Genomic DNA, 13,536 nt, shown 5'->3' with positions numbered 1-13,536 from the left:
CAAAATGTGATTTTTTCATTCAACTAGTTGTCAGTTTAGCCAACCTATGAAAACAAAATGTCATTACATGGAGATAAAAAACGTGTGTGTCATGATTATCAAATATATTGGATATAAACCATTTAAAAATATTAACATGTGGTTGTAGTTTTATGCAACACAGCTGTGTATTATTGATCACTATCTTTGATATATTGTCATATTTTGAATATTCGTAGCTCCTAAACCTGTCATGACACAACCAAACCAACCCCAGCGAGTTGTCATCCAGAGCCACGGCTATCTATTCCACCATTTAAAACCATTATAAGTGAGACCCAAATGTGTCCAAAATAATATTTATGACAGCCTACACGATACCCACATTTGGGTCTCAAGGCTCCCTGTGACATCTGCGTGAGGCCCATTAATGGACCTCATGGCGATTAACCTGTTTTATATGTACTGTTGTTGGGTGCACAATTTTCAGACACCCTGTATAGGTGATGTTCTACATTGGTTGGCCTAAAACTTCCACTTTTTCTGTATGTTTAAATCTAAAATTGTTCTTTATGTTTAGGAGAAGAACATGGACAAAGATCCCATGAAGGCTTGGTTGAGTTCCCTCAACACTCTAACTTCAATGGTTCTCACTCAAGCCACCTCAACACCAGACGGGAACCATGGTCTATTCCACAGGTGACTCTTAGTCATACAACGGGTTTGTGCTATTTATTGTACTAAATCTTCAGCTGACGCATTGAATTTGGACTCATTAATTCCAAAAATTTAAAGATATTTTGGATAATAAAAGTTATTAAATTGTATCTGGGTCACCCTTGGCACCGCATGCTCCTTTGTAGTACGTACTATGTGTTACAAAACATATCATCCTACCACTTTTCTGATCCTACACACAAATGATGTTGATGACATTGAGATTTAGTTGGCAGAACTGATGTGTGAGCAGCTGAGCATTGTGCACTAAAATGTTGGTCAAGATCGATATCTACTAATGAATGTCAAAACAATTAAAAAAGTGTTTATCTACTGTATGTTTGAATCACTATAACCTAAACAGCAGAACTGATGTGTGAGCAGCTGAGCATTGTGCACTAAAATGTTGGTCAAGATCGATATCTACTAATGAATGTCAAAACAATTAAAGAAGTGTTTATCTACTGTGTTAAATTCATACATACTGTGTGTTTGAATCACTATAACCTAAACAGCAGAACATTGTATTTGGGTGTCTGTAGCTTATCCAATTAACACCATAGTGTACCTTGAGGCATGTAAACTTAATTTTATTTGTATTATGTAGATTTATAAAGAAAAGATAGAGTTTCCACAGTTGAAGAAAAATCTGGAACGTATGATTTTATTTGGTCTGCTTAAGACTAGCTTCCATTTAATATGGATTTTATAATAAATTTGAGATCCATACTCGTGTATGGTTGCCAACCATTATTGCACTTTTTAATATTTATAAGGTGATTTTCACCACACTAAAAAAGATTATATTGCTGTTAATATCTATCCAAGTTTAGAACCAATTAAAGTTGGACCTCAGTATATTTGATGTCAAGAAATATATTATTATTTCAGGTTTGGTATTGAGGCTGTAACATTGGAAGGGTTTGAGAAGACTGGGAAAGGCAGTCCAGCTACAATGTATCAACTCGGCCGGTAATATATCTTTCTTAACTTCATTATATTAGTAACAATTTTCCGTTACAAAATTCTGTAAATATTAAAAAAATATATTTTTACTTTATATTGTATAGTAACTTTCCGCTGAAAGCAAGCCTATGCATTTATTTGAAAGATGCATATAATTTGAACATAATGCTGTAAACTATACTGCAAAATTTTTACTTATTATGAAATGATGGCTGTTGAAATAAGATCAATATTGAGAATTTAAGTGGTCACCATTTTGAATAGGGTTGATGCTTTAGGAAATGTCACTCCTTAAGGTGTCTACTGAAATAGTAGCTTACACTCTGGTTGATGACAATATGTGTCACTGTTACTTGATCCCAGGAGCCATGTGAGACACTCAAGATTCAACACTTCTCGTGACGTGACCACACTGAATCCAGAGTCAGAGGTGATAAAACATGTAGCTTACACTCTGGTTGATGACAATATGTGTCACTGTTACTTGATCCCAGGAGCCTTGTGAGACACTCAAGATTCAACACTTCTCGTGACGTGACCACACTGAATCCAGAGTCAGAGGTGATAAAACATGTAACTTACACTCTGGTTGATGACAATATGTGTCACTGTTACTTGATCCCAGGAGCCATGTGAGACACTCAAGATTCAACACTTCTCGTGACGTGACCACACTGAATCCAGAGTCAGAGGTGATAAAACATGTAGCTTACACTCTGGTTGATGACAATATGTGTCACTGTTACTTGATCCCAGGAGCCATGTGAGACACTCAAGATTCAACACTTCTCGTGATATGACCACACTGAATCCAGAGTCAGAGGTGATAAAACATGTAACTTACACTCTGGTTGATGACAATATGTGTTAACATTACTATTACTTGATCTCAGGAGCCATCTGAGACATCCAAGACTCAACCCTTCTAGTGACGTGACCACACTGAATGCTGAGTCAAGAGTGATAAAACATGTAGCTAACACTGTGGTTGATGACAATATGTGTTACCATTACTAGATCTCAGGAGCCTTGTGAGACACCCAAGACTCAACCCTTCTAGTGACGTGACCACACTCAATGCTGAGTCAAGAGTGATAAAACCTGTAGCTTACACTATGGTTGATGACAATATGTGTTACCATTACTAGATCTCAGGAGCCATCTGAGACACCCAAGACTCAACCCTTCTAGTTATATGACCACACTGAATACTTAGTCAAGAGTGAGAAAACATGTAGCTAACACTCTGGTTGATGACAATATATGTTACCGTTACTAGATCTCAGGAGCCATCTGAGACACCCAAGACTCAACCCTTCTAGTGACGTGACCACACTGAATGCTGAGTCAAGAGTGAGAAAACATGTAGCTAACACTCTGGTTGATGACAATATGTGTTACCGTTACTTGATCTCAGGAGCCATCTGAGACACCCAAGACTCAACCCTTCTAGTGACGTGACCACACTGAATGCTGAGTCAAGAGTGATAAAACATGTAGCTAACACTCTGGTTGATGACAATATATTGTGTTACTGTTACTTGATCTCAGGAGCCATCTGAGACACCCAAGACTCAACCCTTCTAGTGACGTGACCACACTGAATGTTGAGTCAAGAATGATAAAACATGTAGCTTACACTCTGGTTGATGACAATATGTGTTACCATTACTAGATCTCAGGAGCCTTGTGAGACACCCAAGACTCAACCCTTCTAGTGACGTGACCACACTGAGTGCTGAGTCAAGAGTGATAAAACATGTAGCTTACACTCTGGTTGATGACAATATGTGTTAACATTACTATTACTTGATCTCAGGAACCATGTGAGACATCCAAGACTCAACCCTTCTAGTGACGTGACCACACTGAATGCTGAGTCAAGAGTGATAAAACATGTAGCTTACACTCTGGTTGATGACAATATGTGTTACCATTACTAGATCTCAGGAGCCTTGTGAGACACCCAAGACTCAACCCTTCTAGTGACGTGACCACACTCAATGCTGAGTCAAGAGTGATAAAACCTGTAGCTTACACTATGGTTGATGACAATATGTGTTACCATTACTAGATCTCAGGAGCCATCTGAGACACCCAAGACTCAACCCTTCTAGTGACGTAACCACACTGAATGCTAAGTCAAGAGTGATAAAACATGTAGCTAACACTCTGGTTGATGACAATATGTGTTACTGTTACTTGATCTCAGGAGCCATCTGAGACACCCAAGACTCAACCCTTCTAGTTATATGACTACACTGAATACTTCAAATCAAATCAAATCAAATCTTATTTATTGCATCGACAATTCTTACATTGTATGGCAAACGTCATGGTTTTTTAAATTTCTGACATTCATATAACAATACAAACTCATACATACAGTTTCACAGTTACGCCTCTTTCATACATCGCCAATGCAACCCACTTAGTACAACGGAGTCAGTTTTCTAATTGGGCGGTCTCCCAGTCGAATGCCAAAAACTCACCTGCATTATAGAATGCTTGTGACACCAAGAAGCGTTTAAGGCGAGTCTTTAACGCCTTGGGCGTTGGAGTATCTTTAATTGAATTGGGCAGTCTGTTGAGAAAATGAACACCCGCCTGCGAGGGCAGGCGTTCATAAACCACCGTTCTGTGTCTCCCAGTTCGGTAGTTTGCTCTACCACGTGTCTCATACATGTGTATGTCTTGGCCTCTGGTTAAGGCGCATTTACTCGCACAAAACAAAGTTGTTTCCAAAATGTAGAGGCACGGCAGAGTCAACAGCTGCAATTTCTTGAAGGATTCCCTGCACGACTCTCTAAATTTGATTTTTGCGATTATTCGAATTGCTTTTTTTTGGAGTCTGAATGCTCTTTGAAACTGTGTGTTTGCGCAAGCTCCCCAAAGGACCACTCCGTAGGCCAGATGGGGGTAAATCAGTCCATAATACGCCGTAATCAGTACCTGACTCGGGCAGTATTTGGCTAAAGATCTCAGAACAAAAATACCTGAGCAGACTTTGGCGCAAACATAGTCAATATGCTCATTCCAAGTCAGCCCTTGGTCAAGGTGCATTCCTAGGAATTTTGAAGAGCTGACTTCTTCCAGTGTGGAGTCATCTAACAAAATAGCAGGCCCACACTGGTTGCCCGCAGTGCGCAAGGCTATATTCAAAACGTTGGTTTTTGAAGGGTTTGTTGTAAGATTGAGGCTGTGGAAGTATTGGACACAGTTGTTGACGTCAACAAAAGCCTGTTGTTCCAAAACTTCACTTGATATTGCATTGAAAAAGAGAGTCGTATCATCGGCAAACTGCACTAATTTTGCATGCAGAAGCGATGATTTTACATCGTTGACGTAAAGCAGGAAAAGCACAGGACTGAGGATGGATCCCTGAGGGACTCCGTAACTCAGTTCTATTTTTTTGGACGACTTACTAGATATCTGGACAACCTGGGATCTGTGAGTTAGAAACGAGCTAAGCCATTTAAGAGGCAAACCTCGAATACCGTGAGACTCAAGTTTGTCAAGCAGTGTACCGTGGTCAACGCAGTCGAATGCTTTGGACAGGTCTAAGAACACACCCATTGTGTGGTTACGACATTCAATCCCCTCTACAATCATATCGACAAGACTCACGACTGCGTCTGTTGTCGATTTGCTCTTCCTGAATCCAAATTGTTCACTGGAGAGCTGATTGTGTTCGTCCAAAAACTGAAGCATTCTTATAAGAAAAAGCTTTTCAAAAATTTTGCTCAGAACTGGCAAGATTGAGACAGGCCGATAATTGGTGATTGAAGCTGGGTCGTCTTTCTTGAAAATTGGCAATTTTCAGGAGAGAGGGGAACACTCCTGTTTGGAATGAATAGTTTACCAATTGAGTTAAAGGTCTCACTAAATGCTTGCAGCATTTTTTTATGAGCCATGGAGACATTAGATTGAGGTCATTCGATTTTTTGGCTGGGAGCTGCTGAATAATTCGATGAAGCTCATCCTCAATTACAGGAGCCAACGCCATTGACGTTATGGGGCTCTGTCTTCGCGAGGGGCATACTTGAGGTTCAGATGGCCGAGGACCCCGCCCACCAGCAACGGATGCGAAAAAGCCGTTGAACTGGTTGGCAATCTCTGTTTCATCCTCCACAAGCCTATCCCCAATTTTAATTTTGATTTGTTTGTGAGCTTTTGTTTTATTGTCAATGATGCCCCAGATTGTTTTTGAAACGTTTTTGGAAGAGAGAATTGATTTTGAGACATCATATGCTTTGGCTGCTTGGATCACTTTCCTGTATATTTTTTTGTAATTCTTGAAAAAATTTTGAATTGTTCGTTTGAAGTGTTTTTGTAAATTTCAGAAAAGAATTTTAGTTTCTCTCTAGAAACCAAGATACCTGCTGTGATCCAGTTGTTTTTTTTATTTTTTTCGCAAACATTGATCGTTTTTGTAGGGCAGCATATGTTAATGTGGAAATTTAGAGTGTCGTTAAACAATTTAAATTGCTGCTCTACGGGTTGAAATGAATTTAGAAAATCCCATCTTTCTTTAGAAAGGGATTTGTTGAGGTGAGCAACGTTTTCTGGCCTTAGGTCTCTTACTGTTTGCTTAATTTTGGGCTCCCTTTTTAATTGTACGCCACTAATGACGGCTTCTTGGCCGTAGTGGTCAGAAATAGCTGTATTCACTACAGACACTGCGACACTTGGGTGGTTGGTTATGATGTTGTCGATAGCCGATTGTGTTGTAGCCGTCACTCTCGTCGGAGTTTTGACTAGCAACTCCAAGTCAAATGACCTAAGTAAATCGACCAATCGAATTGTGGAATGGTGAGTGTTGTCCAACGCGTCAATGTTGAGATCCCCCATGACGACAAATTCTTGACATTGGTTAGTCAGGCATGTCAATAATTTTTCGAATTTAGAAAAAAATATTTCTTCATTACCACTAGGAGACCTGTAAATTCCGATCACAAGTAATTTTGATTGTGTTGTTTGAAGTTTGATCCCGACTGCTTCAAAATCTTTTTCGGTTGATTGTTGGATCGGAAAAGGTGTAGATAACAAATTTTGTTTAAGAAAAATAGCAACTCCCCCTCCTTTGGAGTGGTTTCGACAAAACGCGGAGGCCAATTTGTAATTTGGGATTTTGCACAGTGCGATGTTCTCCATGTTGAAACCATTTTCGGTTACTACAAGCAGATCAGTTTTCAGATCCTCGCACATAAGTTGAATTTGGTCCAATTTGTTAGTTGCAAATTGAGAATTTTGATGAAGCAGTCTTAATTCAGTTTGTTTTTGAGTGTTTGTGTTTGTTCGATTTAATTTAGTTTTGGATGTAAATTTTATCCGCTGTTTCCAAGTGGGGTCCCTAAAAAAACAGCTTTTGATTTAGTGTTTTCATCGGATGTACGACGTTCATTGGGAGGTGAAGATCTCACTGCCTCCGCGTAACTGTCGTGGGGTAGTGTCCAAGGTGTAGTCGGACCGGGTGGCACACAGAGAACTGCGGTGTCGGCAGTCGACCCCGGTGACAGCGTCGGCGGAGACTGCGGCTCCGCGGCGGCGATGCTCGGAGACTCAGCGGGAGCAGCAGGTGACGGCAAAGGCAGAGGCGGTGGTGGCTGAGACGGGCCTACAGAGACCAAGCTTGCCCTCCTCAAATTAGCCACCACAAGTCGAGCCAGTAGCCGCTTTCCCCCCATCGTCAGATGCTGGCCATGGCGAGTAAAGTGCCGCCTCCCGATGGTGTTGAAGTCCAGCAGTACGGATCCTTCACATCTGGCACACAACTCCCTGATGTAGTGGTTGACCAGAGTAGTCTGCTTGTTGACGGGGTGGTCGGTGGAGAGATCGTGGCGATATGGCACTGTCGACACCACGACCTTCGCAATGGAGGTGCGCACGATGATCTGCTGCTCCAGGTGCTCAAAGATCGTTGATGATTCGCCGGCTCCGACGTCATTCGCACCGGCAATTAGGACATAGCAGTTGCCCGGAAGAGGGGGTTGACCGCCCCCAACCACACCCAACAGTCCGGCCCCAGGCTTGCACACCCCAAGCACACTCGTCTCCGCGGTGACGAGGGACTGGACCAGTCCAGCCAAGGAGCGAACGTGGCTGTCCCCCTCGACAATCACAGTTGAAAAGACCACTGGCGTTAAAGATGTCTCGGTGTTACGTGTTTTTGCTTGGGTTGCTTTTTTAGGCGTTTGTGCTTATTTTGATTTTTTTCATGCTTTTTAACGATAGATTTTTTAAAAGTAGATGTTTAAGGAGTGTTATTTTTAAGTATTTCCGGTGTTTCGCTCAATATATCGTATTTATTTTGTATTTTTATCGGTTGATTCTTTTTATTCCTCCCACAAACAGTCCATTGCGTCGAATTTTCCTCTTTCACCTCTTTACATGGGCAACTGCTACTTCTCGATTTCAGCTGTTCGATCTCCGCCTCCAACACTTCGATGGTGGTTTTGAGACTGCTTACAAGATCGCGAACCTCAGTGCACTGCCTGTTTTTGCACTCGGTGGACCGCTGCTCGCCGGGTTCAATCGGTATAGTATCAGCCACGGAAGATGAAGTTGAGGGTGTCTCATTCCGTGAGAAACTTAGTCAAGAGTGAGAAAACATGTAGCTAACACTCTGGTTGATGACAATATGTGTTACCGTTACTAGATCTCAGGAGCCTTGTGAGACACCCAAGACTCAACCCTTCTAGTGACGTGACCACACTGAATGCTGAGTCAAGAGTGATAAAACATGTAGCTAACACTCTGGTTGATGACAATATGTGTTACTGTTACTTGATCTCAGGAGCCATCTGAGACACCCAAGACTCAACCCTTCTAGTTATATGACCACACTGAATACTTAGTCAAGAGTGAGAAAACATGTAGCTAACACTCTGGTTGATGACAATATGTGTTACCGTTACTAGATCTCAGGAGCCATCTGAGACACCCAAGACTCAACCCTTCTAGTGACGTGACCACACTGAATGCTGAGTCAAGAGTGATAAAACATGTAGCTAACACTCTGGTTGATGACAATATGTGTTACTGTTACTTGATCTCAGGAGCCATCTGAGACACCCAAGACTCAACCCTTATAGTTATATGACCACACTGAATACTTAGTCAAGAGTGAGAAAACATGTAGCTAACACTCTGGTTGATGACAATATGTGTTACTGATACTTGATCTCAGGAGCCATGTGAGACACTCAAGACTCAACCCTTCTAGTGACGTGACCACACTGAATGCTAAATCAAGAGTGATAAAACATGTAGCTAACACTCTGGTTGATGACAATATGTCGTGTTACTGTTACTTGATCTCAGGAGCCATCTGAGACACCCAAAACTCAACCCTTCTAGTTATATGACCACACTGAATACTTAGTCAAGAGTGAGAAAACATGTAGCTAACACTGTGGTTGATGACAATATGTGTTACCATTACTTGATCTCAGGAGCCATGTGAGACACTCAAGACTCAACCCTTCAGGTGACGTGACCACACTGAATGCTGAGTCAAGAGTGATAAAACATGTAGCTAACACTCTGGTTGATGACAATATGTGTTACTGTTACTTGATCTCAGGAGCCATCTGAGACACCCAAGACTCAATCCTTCTAGTTATATGACCACACTGAATACTTAGTCAAGAGTGAGAAAACATGTAGCTAACACTGTGGTTGATGACAATATGTGTTACTGTTACTTGATCTCAGGAGCCATGTGAGACACTCAAGACTCAACCCTTCTAGTGACGTGACCACACTGAATGCTGAGTCAAGAGTGAGAAAACATGTAGCTAACACTCTGGTTGATGACAATATGTGTTACCATTACTTGATCTCAGGAGCCATCTGAGACACTCAAGACTCAACCCTTCTAGTGACGTGACCACACTGAATGCTGAGTCAAGAGTGATAAAACATGTAGCTAACACTCTGGTTGATGACAATATGTGTTACTGTTACTTGATCTCAGGAGCCATCTGAGACACCCAAGACTCAACCCTTCTAGTTATATGACCACACTGAATACTTAGTCAAGAGTGAGAAAACATGTAGCTAACACTCTGGTTGATGACAATATGTGTTACCGTTACTAGATCTCAGGAGCCATCTGAGACACCCAAGACTCAACCCTTCTAGTGACGTGACCACACTGAATGCTGAGTCAAGAGTGATAAAACATGTAGCTAACACTCTGGTTGATGACAATATGTGTTACTGTTACTTGATCTCAGGAGCCATCTGAGACACCCAAGACTCAACCCTTCTAGTTATATGACCACACTGAATACTTAGTCAAGAGTGAGAAAACATGTAGCTAACACTCTGGTTGATGACAATATGTGTTACTGTTACTTGATCTCAGGAGCCATCTGAGACACCCAAGACTCAACCCTTCTAGTGACGTGACCACACTGAATGCTGAGTCAAGAGTGATAAAACATGTAGCTAACACTCTGGTTGATGACAATATGTGTTACTGTTACTTGATCTCAGGAGCCATCTGAGACACCCAAGACTCAACCCTTCTAGTTATATGACCACACTGAATACTTAGTCAAGAGTGAGAAAACATGTAGCTAACACTGTGGTTGATGACAATATGTGTTACCATTACTTGATCTCAGGAGCCATCTGAGACACTCAAGACTCAACCCTTCTAGTGACGTGACCACACTGAATGCTGAGTCAAGAGTGATAAAACATGTAGCTAACACTCTGGTTGATGACAATATGTGTTACTGTTACTTGATCTCAGGAGCCATCTGAGACACCCAAGACTCAACCCTTCTAGTTATATGACCACACTGAATACTTAGTCAAGAGTGAGAAAACATGTAGCTAACACTGTGGTTGATGACAATATGTGTTATCATTACTTGATCTCAGGAGCCATCTGAGACACTCAAGACTCAACCCTTCTAGTGACGTGACCACACTGAATGTTGAGTCAAGAGTGATAAAACATGTAGCTAACACTCTGGTTGATGACAATATGTGTTACTGTTACTTGATCTCAGGAGCCATCTGAGACACTCAAGACTCAACCCTTCTAGTGACGTGACCACACTGAATGCTGAGTCAAGAGTGATAAAACATGTAGCTAACACTCTGGTTGATGACAATATGTGTTACCATTACTTGATCTCAGGAGCCATCTGAGACACCCAAGACTCAACTCTTCTAGTGACGTGACCACACTGAATGCTGAGTCAAGAGTGATAAAACATGTAGCTAACACTCTGGTTGATGACAATATGTGTTACCATTACTTGATCTCAGGAGCCATCTGAGACACCCAAGACTCAACCCTTCTAGTTATATGACCACACTGAATACTTAGTCAAGAGTGAGAAAACATGTAGCTAACACTCTGGTTGATGACAATATGTGTTACCATTACTTGATCTCAGGAGCCATCTGAGACACTCAAGACTCAACCCTTCTAGTGACGTGACCACACTGAATGCTGAGTCAAGAGTGATAAAACATGTAGCTAACACTCTGGTTGATGACAATATGTGTTACTGTTACTTGATCTCAGGAGCCATCTGAGACACCCAAGACTCAACCCTTCTAGTTATATGACCACACTGAATACTTAGTCAAGAGTGAGAAAACATGTAGCTAACACTCTGGTTGATGACAATATGTGTTACTGTTACTTGATCTCAGGAGCCATCTGAGACACCCAAGACTCAACCCTTCTAGTGACGTGACCACACTGAATGCTGAGTCAAGAGTGATAAAACATGTAGCTAACACTCTGGTTGATGACAATATGTGTTACCATTACTTGATCTCAGGAGCCATCTGAGACACCCAAGACTTCAACCCTTCTAGTTATATGACCACACTGAATACTTAGTCAAGAGTGAGAAAACATGTAGCTAACACTGTGGTTGATGACAATATGTGTTACCATTACTTGATCTCAGGAGCCATCTGAGACACCCAAGACTCAACCCTTCTAGTGACGTGACCACACTGAATGCTGAGTCAAGAGTGATAAAACATGTAGCTAACACTCTGGTTGATGACAATATGTGTTACTGTTACTTGATCTCAGGAGCCATCTGAGACACCCAAGACTCAACCCTTCTAGTTATATGACCACACTGAATACTTAGTCAAGAGTGAGAAAACATGTAGCTAACACTCTGGTTGATGACAATATGTGTTACCGTTACTTGATCTCAGGAGCCATCTGAGACACCCAAGACTCAACCCTTCTAGTGACGTGACCACACTGAATGCTGAGTCAAGAGTGATAAAACATGTAGCTAACACTCTGGTTGATGACAATATGTGTTACTGTTACTTGATCTCAGGAGCCATCTGAGACACCCAAGACTCAACCCTTCTAGTTATATGACCACACTGAATACTTAGTCAAGAGTGATAAAACATGTAGCTAACACTCTGGTTGATGACAATATGTGTTACTGTTACTTGATCTCAGGAGCCATCTGAGACACCCAAGACTCAACCCTTCTAGTGACGTGACCACACTGAATGCTGAGTCAAGAGTGATAAAACATGTAGCTAACACTCTGGTTGATGACAATATGTGTTACCATTACTTGATCTCAGGAGCCATCTGAGACACCCAAGACTCAACCCTTCTAGTGACGTGACCACACTGAATGCTGAGTCAAGAGTGATAAAACATGTAGCTAACACTCTGGTTGATGACAATATGTGTTACTGTTACTTGATCTCAGGAGCCATCTGAGACACCCAAGACTCAACCCTTCTAGTGACGTGACCACACTGAATGCTTAGTCAAGAGTGATAAAACATGTAGCTAACACTCTGGTTGATGACAATATGTGTTACTGTTACTTGATCTCAGGAGCCATCTGAGACACCCAAGACTCAACCCTTATAGTTATATGACCACACTGAATACTTAGTCAAGAGTGAGAAAACATGTAGCTAACACTCTGGTTGATGACAATATGTGTTACTGTTACTTGATCTCAGGAGCCATCTGAGACACCCAAGACTCAACCCTTCTAGTGACGTGACCACACTGAATGCTGAGTCAAGAGTGATAAAACATGTAGCTAACACTCTGGTTGATGACAATATGTGTTACTGTTACTTGATCTCAGGAGCCATCTGAGACACTCAAGACTCAACCCTTCTAGTGACGTGACCACACTGAATGCTGAGTCAAGAGTGATAAAACATGTAGCTAACACTCTGGTTGATGACAATATGTGTTACTGTTACTTGATCTCAGGAGCCATCTGAGACACCCAAGACTCAACCCTTCTAGTGACGTGACCACACTCAATGCTTGAGTCAAGAGTGATAAAACATGTAGCTAACACTCTGGTTGATGACAATATGTGTTACTGTTACTTGATCTCAGGAGCCATCTGAGACACCCAAGACTCAACTCTTCTAGTGACGTGACCACACTGAATGCTGAGTCAAGAGTGATAAAACATGTAGCTAACACTCTGGTTGATGACAATATGTGTTACTGTTACTTGATCTCAGGAGCCATCTGAGACACCCAAGACTCAACCCTTCTAGTTATATGACCACACTGAATACTTATACAAGAGTGAGAAAACATGTAGCTAACACTCTGGTTGATGACAATATGTGTTACCGTTACTTGATCTCAGGAGCCATCTGAGACACCCAAGACTCAACCCTTCTAGTGACGTGACCACACTGAATGCTGAGTCAAGAGTGATAAAACATGTAGCTAACACTCTGGTTGATGACAATATGTGTTACTGTTACTTGATCTCAGGAGCCATCTGAGACACTCAAGACTCAACCCTTCTAGTGACGTGACCACACTGAATGCTGAGTCAAGAGTGATAAAACATGTAGCTAACACTCTGG

General features: G+C 41.6%; 1 protein-coding gene across 1 annotated transcript in view; it reads left to right on the top strand.

Moving 5' to 3' along the window:
• LOC124353474 (glycosylphosphatidylinositol anchor attachment 1 protein) overlaps positions 1 to 13,536 on the top strand; it is a 74,178-nt gene that overhangs the window by 24,904 nt on the left and 35,738 nt on the right. Inside the window, 2 exon segments of the mRNA XM_046803317.1 lie at positions 560 to 678; positions 1,588 to 1,668. Of these exon segments, the coding sequence (XP_046659273.1) occupies positions 560 to 678; positions 1,588 to 1,668 (200 nt within the window).

This window comes from Homalodisca vitripennis, chromosome 2, assembly GCF_021130785.1.
Source record: "Homalodisca vitripennis isolate AUS2020 chromosome 2, UT_GWSS_2.1, whole genome shotgun sequence".
NCBI classification, from domain to species: domain Eukaryota; kingdom Metazoa; phylum Arthropoda; class Insecta; order Hemiptera; family Cicadellidae; genus Homalodisca; species Homalodisca vitripennis.
The sequence above is the reverse complement of the archived record's forward strand: the minus strand, read 5'-3'. Positions and strand labels throughout refer to the sequence as shown.